Source organism: Protomyctophum parallelum (genome assembly GCF_964188405.1).
Source record: "Protomyctophum parallelum genome assembly, chromosome: 4".
NCBI lineage: Eukaryota > Metazoa > Chordata > Actinopteri > Myctophiformes > Myctophidae > Protomyctophum > Protomyctophum parallelum.
Window position 1 is genome coordinate 12,557,394 of NC_139700.1, and position 19,767 is coordinate 12,577,160.

The 19,767-nt window shown below is 41.2% G+C and overlaps 1 protein-coding gene across 1 annotated transcript; it reads right to left on the reverse strand.

Moving 5' to 3' along the window:
- Positions 1-500: 500 nt before the first annotated feature.
- Positions 501-5,420, reverse strand: admb (adrenomedullin b). Its single transcript, XM_083762346.1, has 4 exons — positions 5,307-5,420; positions 4,275-4,472; positions 3,287-3,439; positions 501-1,796 (listed from the first exon to the last, which is right to left on the reverse strand). The coding sequence occupies exons 2-4, from the start codon at positions 4,385-4,387 to the stop codon at positions 1,517-1,519; spliced, it is 546 nt and encodes a 181-aa protein (XP_083618472.1). The 5' UTR covers positions 4,388-4,472; positions 5,307-5,420; the 3' UTR covers positions 501-1,516.
- Positions 5,421-19,767: the final 14,347 nt, after the last annotated feature.

Sequence of the window (19,767 nt, forward strand, 5' to 3'; positions counted from 1 at the left end):
TTCATCAGCCAAGCAGATGTCCTTTAAAAAAAAAACATGACTTCAAAAGTTCTACCTGCACTGTATCAGAGCAGCAATCTTTGCCATTGTATTACATGTGTTACACATTCTCCACTGGGTATAATTAAGTCATTACAATGACGAATATAACTCAATGACAAGGTTTTGGTTTTGATAATAGTTCCTTGATATTTTCATATCATGATGCATAATTCTCATGCAAAAAAAACAAATAGCCACACATTTAACCTGCATTAAATACTTAAATACATTGAGGTTTAAATTCAGAAAAAAGATAATTACATTTAATTTGTATTTTGGTAGTATAAAAATATAGTTTACATGAGTTGTGTGCTTAAATTGATAATACTAAACATCCCCTTATTTACAAACTGGTAATTATTTATTATATTTTTTGTACTACGTGATATACAAATTGACAATTGTAGCCTATGAATTGCACTTCAGCCACTGTCCACCGCAGTGGAGCCTCCATGGGAACAAACACCAAAAGTCCAAACACTTTTTCAACATTCAAAAATAGTCAATAAAATTGCATGTGGCAGCGGTGTCTTGCATTGCTCCATCCTCAGTCCATGCAGGGTATGAGTGATTTGGGAGGAAAATCTTCAGGGATAACCTTCTTTTCCACAATGCCAAGTATCCTAGGTCCTGCTCCTTTTAAAGCTGAAGAAGAGACAGAAATTCTTGTCAAGTCCCAGAGGTCTGAAGTGAAATCATCCACATACCACACACACTCACTGGAACTTGGATATCAACTAGAGTATTTTACCACAAAGACACTACACGTGCATTCTCACACACACACACACACACACACACACACACACACACACACACACACACACACATGTACACACACACACACACACACACACACACACACACACACACACACACACACACACACACACACACACACACACACACACACGTGCACACACATAATTGCAGCACAAATCTCCATCTTCGTGCATTCACTCAAAGTGACCTTGACACAGTCCCCCCCCCCCTGATATACGTTAGGTGTATTATAATAGCTGCCATTTCTCTATGCATGCCTTAAAGCATTGGTTCCCAACCTTTGTACTCTGACAAAACTCTGTCACTTAATCAGCACAACTGATGACATTTCTAATGTCACTGTGATTAATCCGTTCTCAAATCTCTTATAACTGTTAGGTGTGCTGTCATGGTAATTTCAGCACGGCTGGATAGCCTATTTCAACCAATTGCTTGGTCAGAATAACTGACTGTAGTAATATAAATTCCACTTTTGTCTTTTTTCTCCTTTTTTGGACGACTCCTCTGTGTACCACCAGAGGGGGGCTCAAGTACCACCAGTGGTACTTGAACCAGTGATTGGGAACCTCTGCCTTAAAGCAATGTTCTGAGTAGAAGCTCCGAGGGGACTTATCTCCATCAGCTGCAACAACAACAAATAGGGTATGCCAGGGCCTCCCTCTCTCTCTCTATGTGGCTCTCCATGCATGCCTCAGTCCAGGGACGGTAGAGCAGCGTGTCCCCCGTGCTCCACTCCATGGCTACAGCAGGGTTCTTGTCTCCCGTCCTGGAGGAGGGCAGCAGACCTGGCATACTGGAGCTCCGGTGCGGAGCGGCGCCGGCGCCGGCCATAGCCATTGGGCTTGATTTTCTGCTCGGGAGCGTTGGGCTGTTTGAGCTTGTCAGTGAGCTGGTGCAGTCGGTGATACAGGTCGTGGACGGCGCACGTGGCCAGGTTGCAGCCAGACCGTTTGGATCGGTTCGGACCAAAGCTGCGGAAAGAGAGAAGGATATTTATAGCAATACGAGGTGATGATGGGGGTCAAAGTGAGGTCCTTGAGAGAGTTCCAGGGGATCCGCAGCTAAATGATATAGTTATGGACCAAATGGGTCTCTAACTCTGAGTGTACAAATGTAACATTTGTACACTCTCAGAGTTAAATTAACATTGATTTTACTGTATAAATTAGATAAGTTAAAGGGATCGTGACATACAAAAAAGTTGTTGTAATTATCTTCTGTGCTCAATTGCACCCAAAAAAATGAACTTTTAACATTCAGTAGATTTTCTGCAGGACTGGGGTTTTCTGGCTCAAACAAGTGCTCTGATTTGCCTGTGGAGTGTGATGTAAGAGTCAAGTCTGAATGCCATAATTGTGACGTCAACGAATAACACGAATTACAGTGTCCTGTAAAAAATAATCAATGTAATTATTTTGTAATGATTTGGCAGGTATCTCATTCTGGAACTCAGCTCATAAAAATGCAGTTGAGATGAAAAGCACAGGGGTTTAATGACATCATCTTTGACACTTTCAGTCATCTATAGTGCAGTGATTTCAAGGACTCCTGCTATATAGGCCAAGGACAGACGGAACCCCATTTGATGAAATCATCTTTTAGCCCTGGGACATCAATCTACACCGTAAAATTCTCTGTTCAATCAATTATGAGAGGTATACAATTGGAACTCTCAGAGTGATTCATATAGACTAAGGGTCAACTTGGACAGACCCCTGGTGGTCCCCAGACCCAGACAACTAAATCTATGACGAAAAATGTTCATTACTACAATGACTAAAACTAAGACCAAATATATTGCCAATTTCATCAACAAATAAAAACTAGACTAAAATGTTAGAAAGGAACTATGGAGAAGAGATCCAGTATAAGTCATTTTACATTTGGTTGCATGCTGAAAATAGACAATCTACAAGCTCACAACGCGTCGCAGTACGGCACGTTGTGAGCTTGTAGATCGGCTATATTCAGCAATTGTAAAATCAGTCATTACGATGGCGTCCAAGGACCACCAAAATACATTTTAGTCAACTAAATCAACTGTTAATTTAGTCGACTAAAATCTTATGATATTTAGTCGACTAAAACTAGACTAACACTAAAACATTCCAGGTGATAAAAAACTATTCAAGAGACTATGACTAAAATCAACACTGGAATGAAAGTAAAACGGTGTTTTCTATATTCCAGATACTTGTATCAGATGTGGTAATGACAAAGGTACACTTTTCCATTGTCTATGGGCATGCCCAAGAGTGAAAGAATTCTGGGAAGAAGTAAATATTGTTGATAAATGTTGAGCTTGACCCAAAACTGTTTCTATTAGGTATTTTTTTCTTTTCATTTTTAAGTAATTGTATTGTCTGATGTGTTATGTATTGTTCTGTTGTATTGTTTGTTTGTAAAATGCAATAAATATATTGTTTAAAAAAAAAGGAAAAAAGGGGGGTTTTCTCCTTACCTGGACAGAAAATCAAAAGCTTCTGTAATTCCTTGTAGTCGCTGCTCGGTTCCAGCGGAGGAGATCTCAGGTCCACCCCCCTCCTCGCTGCTGGCTGCCACCGAGCCGCTGCGGATGTCCCTTCTCATGCGGTTCTGCAGCCACAGTCTAAACCTGCACCACACATAATGCACAACATTCTCTCATTCTGAATTCGGTTCGGGTTGTCCCGATCCAATCACGCGATCGGAAATCGATTGGGGCCGATCACGTCATTTTTAAATGGCACAAACGTGTTCTATAAAAATAGAAATATCGGATTGGGAAAAATCTGTATCGGCAGATGCTCAAAATCGAATGATCGAAATCAAATGATCTAAACCATTGTATTCGGATAATACACACGCATAGTGTAACTGGATGTCCTTCTACTGTATGTACTCTTGACATACGTATAGTTTACAGACCGTGTAACATCCGTGTATAATTTCAAAAGAATGTCTCTTGAATCAAAAACAAGAGTTTTTCATTATGAACTTTTAACACCAAATACCAGCAGTGGTGGAAAGTAACTAAGTAAATTTGCTTAAGTACAGTACTTAAGTACAATTCAGAGTTATTTGTAGGCTACTTTACTTGAATATTTCCAATTTCCAGTACTTTTACTTCCACTCGACTACATCTCAGGTCTTTTGCTTCACTATACATTTATTTGAAAACTTTAGTTACTAGTTACTTTGTAGATTCTGATCATCATTACAAAACATATTGACCACTTCAGCCCTACTAGGCTACAGTATACATTTCGGCCATTTGAAAATACCAGATCTACAAGCTCACAATGCGTCGCGATCTTATGATAGTTAGTCGACTAAAACTGGACTAACACTAAAACATTCCAGGCGACTCAAATATGACTATAAAACTAAATGAAGTTTAATTCCAAAGACTATGACTAAACTTAAAAAATAGAAATTAGCTGCCAAAAACAATACTGAAGTCATCTCACCTCTTTTTCAGCGTGGAGTTGAAGTCCACCGTTGTTGCACCACCTATCCCTCCCAGTGGCAGCACCGTGATGAGAACGCACCAGCAGAGGACCGTGTGCAGTGCTAGCCTCATAGTGGCTGCAGGGCAGGCGCAGACGCAGGGTTGCTTGTCTGTCTGTCACACAGAATAGTGGCTGCAGGCGCAGACAAGGTGCTGTCTGCATGCAGGCACACGGAGTCAGCACATGGATGCGTTTTGTCAATTACAATATATAGGCCTACGGTTCAAAGTTCAACCCTTTATTGTCCCCCGTATTAATAAGGCAAAATGTGGTTTTGTTTTATGAACAGAAACCTAAACAATGAAATCGTTAAAAAAAAAAGAAGAAAAGAAACATTACAAATGTTTGTGAGAAAACCTAATCATCATAATCACACACATGCAGAACATTCTGAATGCCTTATCTATAGATATATGCATCATGATCAGGGTATATCCCAACTAAGCCATATTATTATGTGAGATCTGACTAGATAGCTGCCAATACTTTTTTTTTTTTTTTTTTTTAACTAAAATGATTAGGGTTAGTTATTTCCTTAATAAAGTACTATGGTGGGTTTATTAAAAATAAACACCAATCCAATGTACTCCAATGTAAACTACCAGATACTTTTATGATGTCCAATACTCAGTAGTGTTGATTTCGTCGACTAATACTATGAAAAAAATGTTCGTCGACTACCTTTTTTCACTGACGAAAACTAAATGGAAGCTAAATGAAAACTAAGCTATGATGACTAAAACTAAGACTAAATATATTGACAATTTCGTAAAAAAAAAAAAAAACTAGACTAAAATGTTGCTGGCTATAGTGGCTATTTTCAGCACGTGTAAAATCAGCCATTACGACAGCATCAAGGCCCGCCAAAATACATTTTAGTCGACTATATCAACTGAAGTTTTAGTCGACAAACATCTTAAAAACTACTACTACTATACTACTACTAATAATAATATTAATAATAATAAATAAATAAAAATCATTACTCACCTTATACACTAGCAATCAATGTGTTATAGTGTGCATCCAAGTGTGTTCTGTAGCTGCTGTTAAAGTTGCCTTGTTCAAGCCACTGGAGGTTATTTTTATTTGTTTGACCATGAGATGTGATGTGAAGTTTACACTGCAGCCAATGTGAGAGTTTTATACACAGAGGGAGGGAACGGCACCTGAATGCCACACACTGCATGTGGGAGGGACTACAGTCCATGTCTAAACCTCATCCCCTCCACATGGGGTCCTGTGCATGCACTGTTGATTTTGACAACACATTTTGATTTTTTTAGTTTAGTCACAGTCACTTTTTGAATCCAGTTCCATTTGGTTTTTAGTCACATTTTAGCCATCTGATCTGAAATGTTTTAGTTTTAGTCTAGTTTGAGTCGACAAAATATCATTCGATTTTAGTCGACTAAATGTACAGTCAATATACAAATTTAGCGGGCTTTGGATGCCGTCGTAATGGCAGATTTTACACTTGGTTGCATGCTGAAAATAGACGAGTAGATCGGATATTTTCAGAGCACATAAAATTAGTTCTCTTTTAGTTCTACTGGATCTCTTGCATGGTTTCCGCCGCCATCGGTGCATGAATGGGTGAATGTACAATGCACAATCTATGTAAAGTGCCTTGGATAAAGGTGCCATATAAATGCACCATTTACCATTTTAACTCCAGACATCCCTTTCTTCTCCACCATAGTCCCTCCCTTTTAGTCTAGTTTTTATTTGTCGACGAAATCGTCAAAATTTAGTCATAGTGTCATGGATAGCTTAGTTTTATTTTGTTTTTATTTAGTAAAAAAGGTAGTCGACAAACATTTGCACGTCGCATTGTGAGCTTGTAGAGTCTCAAAGGACTTTGTACACATTTTGACATTCTGCAATATGAGTAGACCTACTTTTATACTTTTGTACTTTTAGTTGAGTACATTTTGAATACAGTATTGCAGTATTTATACTTTTACTTAAGTAAAACATTTGAGTACTTTTTCCATGCACATGGGGTCCTGCCATGTGCAAACCACAAGGAAATAATATGCCCTTTTTTGTGCTACATGTGCCTACATGAAAGAAATATTTATTTCAAAAGATTTAAAAAAGAAAAGTAAAAAAAAAAAAAAAAAGGTCACATCTTCATCCATCCATCCATCTTCAACCGCAATAGCTCCACCAGAGTGTTCCAGACTTCCCTCTCCAGAGCAACATTAGTGACTTCCTCCTGGGGGATCCCGAGACCTCCCTAGGGAGACGCCCGAGAGGCATCCTAACCAGATGCCCGAACCACCTAAGCTGGCTCCTTTCCAGGCGAAGAAGCAGTGACTCTACTCATACTCTCTCTCTCGTGTGATTGAACTTCTCACCCTATCTCTAAGGGAGATGCCAGCCACCCGTCGAAGAAAACTCATTTCGGCCGCTTGTATTCGCAACCTTATTCTTTCGGTCATGACCCACACTTCATGACCATAGGTGAGAGTAGGAAACATCAAATTAGTCACATCTTCAATCAATTAAAAACAATTATCAACATTTTTCCAAAAGTATTTAATGAATAAAATAAATCGAATAATTAAATTCAATTAAAAAATAAAGGAAAAAGAAGGTAACAGGTAATAACAGATCCACAAGCTCGCAATGCGTTGCGAAAGATCTGCTATTTTGACTAGTTTGGGTCCTAGAGATCTGAGATCTAGAGGTCCTATAGATCTGCTATTTTCACTAGTTTGGGTCCTAGAGATCTGAGATCTAGAGGTCCTATAGATCTGCTATTTTCACTAGTTTGGGTCAAACATAATTTCTCTGTTGGGTCTGAAAAGGTTTGGAACCAGTGTTGAGTTTGACAGCAAATTTAGATTTTAGTTTTAGTCATAGTCTTTTGAATAGTTTTCATTTAGTTTTTGTCACATTTTAGTCACCTGGAATGTTTTAGTGTCTAGTTTTAGTCTACTAAATATCATAACATTTTAGTTGACTAAATCTACAGTTGATTTATTCGACTAAAATGTATTTTGGCGTAAAATGTATTGATGCCGTCATAATGGCTGCTGAAAATAGCAGATCTACAAGCTCACAACGAGTATGTATAGACTTATACTGGATCTCTTGTCCACTAGTCCCTTCCTAACATTTTAGTCTATAGTTTGTTGACGAAATTGTCAATGTATTACTCTTAGTTTTAGTCATCATAGCTTAGTTTTCATTTAGTTTTCCCCAGTGAAAAAAGGTAGTCGACGAACATTCTTTTCTCCTAGTTCTTAGTCGAAAAGCCAGATAGAAAGCCATAATCACTGAGGGATTCTAATAATAATAATTTACATATTTAAAATGGGTTTGTGTGACTATAGTGTATATTCGTGCATATCTAGCCATTTCAGCCAAAACCCACACTGCATGGAGGCTATAATCAGCCTGGAATGTATAATCGGTTATATATCTAATTATAACCAGCAATAATTATAATGTGGAGATGCAAAATGCTCGTGGTGAGTAATTCATTCGCATTTATACATCTGAAAAAAGATACTAATAGATAATAATAGATCCAAAATTGTATGTTGAGAAGAACACATGAAGCAAATTGTACGCTGCTGAACCAAATCAACTTTGTTTATATACTATTGCAAAGAAATCCGATTCTGCTCTGAGAAAATACTTGCATTTTAAATGTATGATAGTCTGTGGTATTTTGTAAGTTGGATTTTCTTTTACTTTTGAGTTTGTACTGGAGTTTGGATAATCACTGGCTTGAGTGTAAATGATGCTAATATGCTAATATTCTTAAGGACACGTGTTACTGGATAGTTCAGCTAACGTCAAAGTTAGTCATTGGCCAGTTTAATCGCTCCAAAACAGTGCTCTAGTGCCATGGAAACAGCACGTTATCTTTCTACTTGAATGAATGAACACGTGTTTCCAAACTGGTGCACATCCAAACACGACAACTTGTTTAATCACTTCAGAGTGCATGGTTATTCCTACACACAACCACCAGTAGTTATGTAGGGAAGTCATTCCAAACAGTTGAGGAGATAAATATGCTGCAGGTGTAAATGAAGAGTTCGGTCTTTTCCAAGTTGAGCGATGAAAATTATTCAGGAAACTGTCCTGAGAACGAGTGCTTTATGTCCATTGGACAGTGGTTCTGAATGAATAGTTAAATGTTGAGTCACTACTCACTACTCTACCTCTATTCTGATATAAAATTGGCAGAGAAGTAAAGAGCTAAATCCCCTCAGATGCAAGTTTAGTGCAAGCTGTTATACAGCACCGAAGTCCTGATGTCACTCGCTCATCCCCTGGTTCAGGGAAGTAATTTCTCTAACATGAGGTCATCTTAAAATCATCTCATAAAGCTATTGTGGTTCAAAAATAAACAAAGTGTATCGGCAAAATTGTCGGGGAGTAACTAATTCAGCAGCAGTAACATTAGCGTTTTCTCTCAGTCAGTTCATTCTTCATATCCATATGAGTGAAACAGCCAGGATGTATTTTCCAAACACAGTTCTTATATGAGGCGATCTAAAATCCTCCTATGGGGATTACAATGCAAATAAAATGTAGGCCTACGTGAATCCGTGGACTTGCGCCCTATTGACGTCAGACTTCGGTGCTCTATTGCTTTCTAATATTATGTTTTACATCATCTGCATTTGTTTCACTGGTGGCCCAGTGGCTTTGACTCTTGAGGCCCTAGCCTGGCCCAGCCAGCGTGCTTTCTGGTCTAGAGGGGCAGGTAGTGCATTGCTCAAGCGCTGGATAATCTTGGTTCACCGCCGCACCTGCCCCCTCTGGCCTACCGCCTCCGCCATAAGACTGTAATGGTGAGTATTTTTAAGTCAATTCTGTACTTGACTGGGAGCCAATACATCCAGGCAACACCATGTTATCATCGAGCAATGCGCCAACCGTTCTTAAGAAGTTCTTAAGAGGAAATTTGTTCTTAGACCCACTTAGGAAGTTTTTAAGAAGGTTTTGGGATCCCTCAATGTTTTCTTAGCTGTGATTTGTTTGTAGGTAAGAACAGAATCTACGCACACTGTGGAGCACTCTTAGGGTGCCTTTTTTGTTCTGGGCGGGAACCCATATTGGTATCTTACCCCCTCAGGCCGGGAACCCATATTTGGGTTCTGTACAGTATGTACAGTATTCAAAAATTTTGATGCTGCTATATAAATATTTGAAGTTTTTCAGAAGCCTTAGGTCAGGATTTAGAGGCGTTTTTAGAATCGGCCTTAGGCCTAAATGGGTTAAGTGCAGTCTGAAAACATAAAGGAAAAACAGCGCCCTCTGCATGATGCTCAAAGTTTGGTCTGAGGACCTCAAGGGGTCCTTGAGGAAGTTCCAGGCAGTCCACAGCAAAATATGGAACATTTTACCACTTTAATCCCATTTTATATTTTGAAAATAGCCAATCTACGAGCTCACAAACGCGTCCCATTACTGCCCATTTTGACCTTGTAGATCGGGCTATTTTCAAAACATTTTGATAAAATCTTCAAAACATTTCCCTAGCAGAAAATATTTTCATATGGGGGTCTGCATGCATGTCAATTTGGGGGTCCTTGACATGAAAATGTTTGAGAACCACTGGTTTACAACCTGACCCAAACACGCACCATACCCACACACACACACACACACACACGCCATCATCCTCCACCCCCACCCCATATACCGACAGCCACCACCTCCATTTTCCTGTAAGCTTCCTACCTGCAAGCCCCTCTATCCCACCCCTTGTACCACCATATCACCCTCAACACCCCTATTTTCTCACCATTACATACCAAGCATATCCACCCTCCAGACAGTTCTAAAATGTTTTATATCCACTACTATCCACTATACTATCCACTACTTCTGAACATGACATATGGATAATATGCTAATTTCAAACAATTTACATTGATGTCTAGTGGTGAAAGTTGACTATTGTGAGATAAAAAATAAAATACATTCATGAATATTGGAAATATTGAAATATTGAAAATATGAAAATGTCTGTTCACTTCAGTACCATCACATTTTTTTGTTTTTTACATTTTTAATGTTTGGAGTCTGGTGTTCCACCATATTTAGACTTTAGTTTAGGTATTCTTGACTCAACTTTATTTCTGTGTGAGGTCCTGTGATTTCTGTGTGCTGCAATCACACACAGGTGTGACTGCAGGCAAGGCCATGGAGTCATGCAAAACCACACCCACCTGGGTGAACACGGGTAGGAAAGTGAATTCCCAATGCCTTATATGTGATTGGTGGGACGGTTCCCTATTAGGTTGCTAATTAGGAGGATTTGGATTCATCATCATAAGACCATGCTTACAAACAATTCTGCCGACTTAAGAATGTTTCATGAATCTGACTGGACTTGGAAGAAATGTAAGAGCAAAAGTTATTGGTGCATGAGGGCCATTATTATCCAATCCATATACTGTAAAATCCATTTACAAGGAGATAAACTTTAACGTTTTTCCATTCATGCACCATCTTTGGGAAGCACTTGTGCAGTGGTCTACATTCATGTGGCCAAACCGTCTGAATAGTGTGTTGTGCTGAACCCTCTCAACTGAGAAAATCACGGAGAAAAACTGTTCAGCCCTTATACAGTAACTCTGCCATATATCGTCCTCTCCTCACTAAGCATCATCAATTTACAAGCACAACTACACATGGCTGTAGCCAGGTCCTATATACGATATTGTGCAAACGACAGTTTTGTTTTGATATTGCCTTATACAAAGACCCAATATAGGTAAAAGTTTGGTGGGTATATAGTTGCCAATGGATTTACAACTGAGAACAGACAGATGGACAGACACAGGCACGCACACACACACACACACACACACACACACACACACACACACACACACGCACGCACGCACGCACGCACGCACGCACGCACGCACGCACGCACACACACACACACACACACACACACACACACACACACACACACACACACACACACACACACACACACACACACACACACACACACACACACACACACACACACACACACACACACACACACACTTCCAGTTAAGATCAATGACAAGTACCATAGTACGTGATTGCTAATCTCCAATAATGTGTTACTTTCATAATGTAAACTCATCTATCTATCTATAAATGCACCAAGTCTCTTATGTGTGTGTGTACTGTATGTACCTGTATGTCTGTAATCCAAGTAACTTGAGCCCCACCGACTTCAAATTTGACACACGCGTTCCACAACCCCACAGGGAGTGCAGTGCCCGGCCTTGAGTCGGTGGCATACACCGTTGTCCAGAACCAGCACAAAAGCCGAGACTGATACGCAGGAACATGGATAATTCTTTACGTTGTTTTTTGTTGTTGCTACTATTTAATATTGGAGTAGAAAATTGTCTTTTTCACAGTCTTGAACGACACCATCCTCCAGAGCTGCATGTGTCTGGAGAGTGATATGCACTTGTCATGATGACATAGAAGGCCCCCCAAAGCCTCCCTCTCTCTGCTCTACTCTCCAAACAATGGAAAATCACAGAGTGTTGTTTCTTCGCTGGAAAAACACGGCTTTGTTCTATTTCCAGGTGGAGCATATCAATCAGCCCGAAGGGAAGAAGAGGCGGTCATTGTATTCCTGTTTACAGTTTAACTGTTTGGCTGGTGAAGCAATGACAAGGAACTATTTAAACGATGTCGTTCCACTACCAGTGTGTTTGTAGTTTATACTGAAGAACATAGAGGAGGATGATACAGTTATATGCTTTTAAACATGTGTGCACAATTTCGTCTACAGTACACTAAGTTTGTGTTCTTGGCTCTGTTTAGGATTCCTCTGTGATATTCCCATGATCTAGGATGAACATTTTGGGAACATTTAAAACAGTCTCCCACAGCAAGAGCCCATGGAGAACTACTGTAATTGTTGCATTCACAGAACTTCACACGGATGCAGTCTATACCATTCATTGTCAAAGGAAGCCAGCGACCATGACGTTGCAATGTAACATGGTGAATCAAGTCATCAAGATGTGATAATGAAACATCTATGGGAAACATGAACTGAGAAATTCTGTTCCGGGCCACTCGTCGTCATGAAAGGGGGACTGCAACACTCTATAACAACATTCAATAGAATCGTTAAGAAAGTATACCCAGTATAGTTGCAGGCATGCAGCCCTATTCTACATGCAGTTCAGACTAACAAAATAAAAGGCACTATATGTACACATTGGAAGAAAAAAGAAAGGGGGTGGAAAAGAGGGGGTGGGGGATTGATCACCTGTCGGGAGAAGTGAATATTTCCTCTCCCTTTGGCCTACTGAAAGGTGGATTTTCAGGCCTGTTTCAGAAAGCCAGTGATCTGCATTTTTTAAGGGAAGGGTTCAAGGCATTCCACGCTTGGGTGGCAGTGATGTGGCCAGATCGTTGTTCTTGCTCCCTCTAGTATTGTGGATGCAGGCTATCGCTCTTTTTTGTACTACGTGCTAAATAAATAAACCTAAAGAAAATAAAATAAAAAATATACCTAAACACAAACGGCGCGGGCGGGTCCCTTGCAACGGTGCACAGCAACCTGAGCGGCTCAAAACATGAAACACAAGGCAATGTTATAGCGATATCAAACGCCTTAAGACGAGCCTACTCGTCATGGACACCCCACGAGTATAGGCTACCTGTCAACGGGATCAAATTAACCAGTTAACAAGACACAGGTGAACTCAAATCAAAAACATGGATTGGCTGGGAAAACAAGACACAGTAACCAATTAAACATCAGGGAAGGTGAGACAAGACAGGTAAGCACTACAATGGAAGAAAGGAAACACATTACCCTTCCTTCAAAATGAGATACAAGAACACACTTCAAGACAGGTAACAACTACGATGGAAGACAGGAAACACATTTAGCATTACTTCACAATAAGTATATCTTGTAAGAATGCAAAGAGACCAAACCTCAGGCTTAAAACTCACACTGTCTGGATAATCAAATTGGGATGGTATCCCTCATTCTATCCATAAATAAGCAACCCTGTGTGTGTGATGTGATGCTGATGATTACATAAAGGACAACATATTTGTGATTCAGGGGTCTTCAACCTATTTTAATTTGACGCCAGCATCCCTGCAGGAAAAGTAGATGTAGTTTTGTTTGGCAGGTTCCCTCTACAATAGCCCCAAGCACCAGTGCTGATGGTTTGAACACTCCTGGTTTCTGTCTCTATACAGTGAGTGTAAATGATACAGTCATTTTTCATGCGATGCCGTTGGCGTAATGTATTCTTCTTAAGTTCCTTGCCGGCATAAATACTAGGGTGAAGCCCATGGGATCGCATTCATGCCCCTCCGGTAATGCAATGCCTGTAATACCCATTGTATGAATTTTACCTACTACCGTTGTACATGTTGTCAGAGGGTAAGGGACACAGACATAATGCTTCAAGGCATCACACCTGAGCGACCATGTCATCCCGGAAAGGGGGGGGAAAGCTATATATACTCTAAATTATGTCACCCCAAGTTTTTGCAAATATGTGTCATGAAAGGGTTAAGTCAGACCATCTGTTAACACTGCAGAAAGTGGTGCACATTTACGCCATACACAATAAAGTCCTCAGTGTTTTTTTATTTTTGAGGGGCGCTAGCACCTCCTATGTCCAGCTTCAAGCCATTGACAATGAATGGCCAGTTTTGAGTGTTTATGTGTAAACACAAACATTGAAGACAAAAGTGAGGACCCAAATTGTGATTGGCCAGAAAGAGATGATGTATGGTGATGGTGATAAGAGCGCCCCTCACTTCACATGGGTGTTTTATTTAACTCTACCCATAGCACCACATTGTATTGACATTATACAGTGTAGAATCAATGTAAGCCATATTGTAAGCCATACTACATTTCATTGCATAGGCCTATACAAAGTGTAAAGTGAGCGAGTGATTACATAATGTATATACAATGTAAACGATGCATACTTGTTGTTTTTCTGTTGTTTTCTGTAATGTGTCTCAGTTGTTGTCACTGTTTGTACTTTGTTTTCTCGCTGTTGTTTTTCTGTGTGGTAGCTTTAGTGCACTTGTTTTTATTTTATTTTATTCTCCTGTACAGCACTTTGTAAACTCTGAGTTTTAAAACGTGCTATATAAATAAAGTGGATTGGATTGGATTGGATACTACATACTACTACAGTGTGGAAAGTGAGTCATGTTTTGCACTACGGTCTAACACAAACTGTAGGCTCGCAAACTGTCATGATTTAAAACCTAGTTAAAGCGTGGCAAAATACCCCAAAGGGAGAACAGACACTGCTGCTTTTCTTCTGGCAACACTCTAGTTCCGTTAACAAACATGAAATTCTGGCTTAATTCATGTCACTCGACAAATAAATCAAATCTAAACAGATTTAGCTGTGATATTATTCAATCAACAATTATGGACAAAATGGCAGTAGGCTGTGCAAAACATTTGTGAGTACAGTAACATCACTCCAGTACCAAGGACAGTGCACATTCCTAGTATATGGACCTGTTCTAGAATCTAAAATCTTATGATACCAAAGTGTGGGAACAATCTTTGTCTTATAGCCTATGTCACGGGGAAGCCCGTGCCCTATACATATATACACTGAGGACAATGTACACTTCTAAGTACACAGCAGCTTCCATTTGACTAAAATTGCCAGCCGGCTTTGGAAATGACTGTGTGGAAGTGTTATTCCTGGTATTTCCCAATGCATTTTAATGTTGGAAGTGTTCTGTTAAATTGATTGATTGGTCACCTCACCTCATCAGTGCAGGCACGCCACCTGGAGGTTGCCAAGTATTGTAGAGGAGGAGGGGTATGTGTGGTTTGTATTTAAGAGCAATATTTTAGTCTTGTCCCCACATTGGCATATGGTGTGCAGCTTCCACCCTTCCTCCCTATCCACACTTTTCCTGGGCTGTGTGTGCTCCAGTTCCTGTTGATTTAATTGGATATCATTGGTCATCTGACCAGTTTTATTGGCTTTCATTGGATCAAATCGACAGGAACTGGAGCACACACAGCCCAGGAAAAGTGTGGTACAAGGAAGCTTAGAGAAGGAAGTGTCATGGTCACATGACTGTGCTGCGCCATGACACTTTCATGAGAGCCAAATCTCCAGCTCATAACAAACATTATTTATGAACCATTGAGACCTCGTATAAGATTTGACTGCCAGACAGGAAACGGTGGACAGTCTCGCCATACTTGGCACGTTCAGAAACGTACTTTTTGCTCTTTAGATACCTCTATAATATTACACAGTGTACACATCGAAAAGCAACACAGCAGACAATAATGTGTTATGTCTTCTGTTATTTGCCAGAAGCGATTACTTTGAAAGATCTCAGTCATTCAGAAATAGTGTTCATGAGCTGGTCACTGAGCTCTCATTGACTTCCGGGTGCAGTTTGGCTCCCATGGTGCATGCGACGAATCTGCCGTCTGGAATTGCGTGATAACGAAAATTACGTTGATGACCTTACCTCCATTTCATATACCTTGCCCTAACTTGCAGACTTTTATACCCAGCTGTAGCTATTTGTCTCCACCAGGCCGAAGGCATGGGGAGAGAGTATGTTTTGCACTGCGTCTGTCCGTGTGTGTGTGTGTGTATGTGTGTGGGTGTGTCCGTCCGTCCGTCCGTCTGTGTACAGGCAGCTAATCTCCGGCACCGTTAACCCGGTCGATGCCAAACTTTGCACACACACTCCCTAGATGCCAACGATGAACCTCTGCCCTTTCCAGAATGGCCTGTTGTAGCGCCACCAGGAGGTCGACTTTTGTAAAACACACGTTTTGATATTACTCCATATTTTGTCAAACAAATCCTGCAAATCGTTACACATTATCTCTATAGTCATGTGCTCAAGACAGATCTGTCCGACATTTCATATTCCATCCTGATTGGCTAACATGGCTTTCAAAGTTTACAGGATTGGCCCGTTTTGAACAAAAAGCCTCAAATCATAAACGCACGTCTTTCACAGATGTTCCTAGCACTATAATTGCATTGTATGTAGTCATAGCACGTCATAGTACATAATGTATAGCATAGTAGGCCTATAGTATATAGTATAGTTTATATGTATAGTTTATTTATATAGATATTCCACTGTTACTTTCTTAGCTTACGCATGTTTCATGATAAATGCTTTTTATGTGATGTATTCCCATGCTTTTTTGTTCTTGCTTAATGTAAGTCGCTGGATTAAGAGCGTCTGCTAAATGCCTAAATTGTAAATTCCTACTAGGCTGAGGAATATATCCCACCCTTTTCACATTGGCCTGTTGGTTACAACGAAAATGTAACTAATTCAGCAGCAGTACAATAGCGTTTTCTCTCAGTCAGTTGATTCTTCATATCCATATCTATGAGTGAAACTGGCCTGGATGATTTGTTTATTTTTCAATTACAGTTATATGAGGCGATCTAAAATCCCCCTATGGGGATTACAATGCAAACTAGAAAAAGTGCTCCTGCCCCGGTGCACAGGTCTCCACCAGGATAATAGCATTTGTGATGTTTGGACAAAATGTGTGCGAGTAATATAAAGAAATGTGTTTAGCAAAGATCGGCCTGATGTGATGATGGCGCTATTACAGGCAGATGTGAAAAATGTAGGGCAAAGGTTTTTCCTTGCCTCTGTAGTGCGCAGACGGACGGACACACGGACGGACGGAGTGCAAAACATACTCTCTCCACATGCCTTCGGCCTGGTGGAGACAATAAAAAAGTACATGAACCAGTGTACTTAGCGCCCTCCACCGATATTACGTCAGACTTCGGTGCTCTATTGGATTTTTTCTCTGACTATACTACAACATAAATATCAACAGCAAAAGCACATCACAATCACAACCCCCCTCTGACATCCTGACTATGGTCCATCCCAATCTACTGACACACACACACACACACACACACACACACACACACACACACACACACACACACACACACACACACACACACACACACACACACACACACACACACACACACACACACACACACAGGTACTATGTTCAATCAGACTCAACAATAAAACCTCACAATTCATAGCACTTCAACATTACACCCACTACACTTAATATTGCACACAATTAAAGTACTAAAACTAGTGTCAATGCTGTGCAAATGTCATTCAATAAATAAGGTTATATATGTGCAAACATATACAGCAGAGCTCACTCTGTTACAGAGGGTGAGGGTCTAAAGTGAGTTGTGGGCGGCAGGGTCAGCAAAGTCGGTGTATTTGCTACTGCAAATCGTACTGTGCATCGTTAAGACATGATTCAAGGTCGATGCAAAAATGAATACCCCAGTAGGTTGAGGCCAGTTGGGACATAGCGTTCGGTTCCACACATGATGATTGATCGACTGCAAAAATAAATAGGAAAAACACTCAATGAATGCTGTGTTACATACCAAAGCAAATCATTTTAAATCACTGTTTGTCATGTTTTCCACAGTTTCCTACTACAACACTATGAGTCATTTTGACAAATAAACCAACCGGTTGACCACTACCACATGGCATGATAACCGTCATAAGGTATAAATTGCACTAAATCTTTTGGGTTAAGACACCCTGACACAGCAGATGGGGGTAATCTCTCTAGGGAGATACTTTTTATATATCATTCACAATTTTGCATTTCATAACAGTGGGGAGGAAGGAACATACCCCAGCCATGAATGCACATGATGAAATATTTTTCACCATCTTCAAATGTTTATCTTTGAATTTTCATACTAAGGCGACGAGCGGCGCGAATTTAGATGACATATCCAAGATATTTTGGGGTTTTATTCCACGTTCCCTACATGATGGATGTCCCCCCAGTGGACCATAAAAACTGTTTATCTTTTAGAAAATAGCATGCTTGCTATCAGTGTTTCTGCTTTAATTTCAAACATCTAACGCTGCTATAGTTAGCTCCCTCTAATTGCAAGCATCAGCTGCGTGTTGTCTGTGGTCACACTAGACGATTTGCATGCCACGTGGTCTGCATTCTTCAGCTGTGCACTGTGGATAGCGGTTTGGGGCACATAAAAAAAATAACAAATCTGGCGAGAAATTATTCCCTCCTTTGGTGACTGGCCATCACTCACCAAGGCCTCCCTGCAGAGACCAGTGATTTAGACTCATGAAATGCGACCCTGGCACACTCTGAGCAACACTTCATTAGAATGAGAATGGCTTAGACCCCTGTCCTGGAGCCAAAGCATGTCTGTCACATTGTCCTCATTAAGTCTTCTTATAGTTGAGAAGAAGAAAAAAAACGGTTTTATCACTACAAAGTTGCAACAGATACAATTAATAAGGCTTAGATTATTTCATCTTCTTTGTTGTTGCCCTCTGAAAAAGTGTCCACCCTTTTGCTATTTTTACAAGCTCTCTGGGATCCTTTTGGCACTGTCAGTTTGCTGACAGTTATATATATATAGTGTGAGTTATCAACTCATGTCTTCCACATGAACGTGAATATCGCTATCGTGTTGAATCAAATCATGTGATAAATCAAGGTGATTTGACTTTGCATTGGGGGCTGGGGGGGGGGGGGGGTAGTATAGGGGCCAGGGGCTCATTGGGGGTTGGAAGGTACTAGTGGCCAGGAGCTGGGGGGTACTAGGGGCCAGGAGCTGGGGGGTACTAGGGGCCAGGAGCTCATTGGGGGCTGTTGGGGGTACTACGGGCCAGGGGCTCATTGGGGGCTGTGGGGGGTACTACGGGCCAGGGGCTCATTGGGGGCTGTGGGGGGTACTAGGGGCCAGGAGCTCATTGGGGGCTGTTGGGGGTACTACGGGCCAGGGGCTCATTGGGGGCTGTGGGGGGTACTAGGGGCCAGGAGCTGGGGGGTATAGGGGCCAGGGGCTCATTGGGGGCTGTGGGGGTACTAGGGGCCAGGAGCTGGGGGGTACTAGGGGCCAGGAGCTGGGGGGTACTACGGGCCAGGGGCTGGGGGGTACTACGGGCCAGGGGCTCATTGGGGGCTGTGGGGGGTACTAGGGGCCAGGGGCTCATTGGGGGCTGTGGGGGGTACTAGGGGCCAGGGGCTCATTGGGGGCTGTGGGTGGTATAGGGGCCAGGGGCTCATTGGGGGCTGTGGGGGGTACTAGGGGCCAGGAGCTGGGGGGTACTAGGGGCCAGGGGCTCATTGGGGGCTGTGGGGGGTATAGGGGCTAGGATGAGATGTGATTCCTCCTGTATGAGTCATGCAGGAGGGTCTGTGTACAAATGGAACCAATTGGACCGATCAAACCTATAGGTCCTTGAAAATGGTTGAGAATCACTGCAGTAAACTAATGGCTGGGTAATGAGTATCATTGGGGGTCCTTGACATGAAAAAGTTTGAAAAACACTGGCATAGGCCTACAGGTAATTCTTACTTAGGCCCTCGATCGCCATCTCATCAAGTGGCATGGCC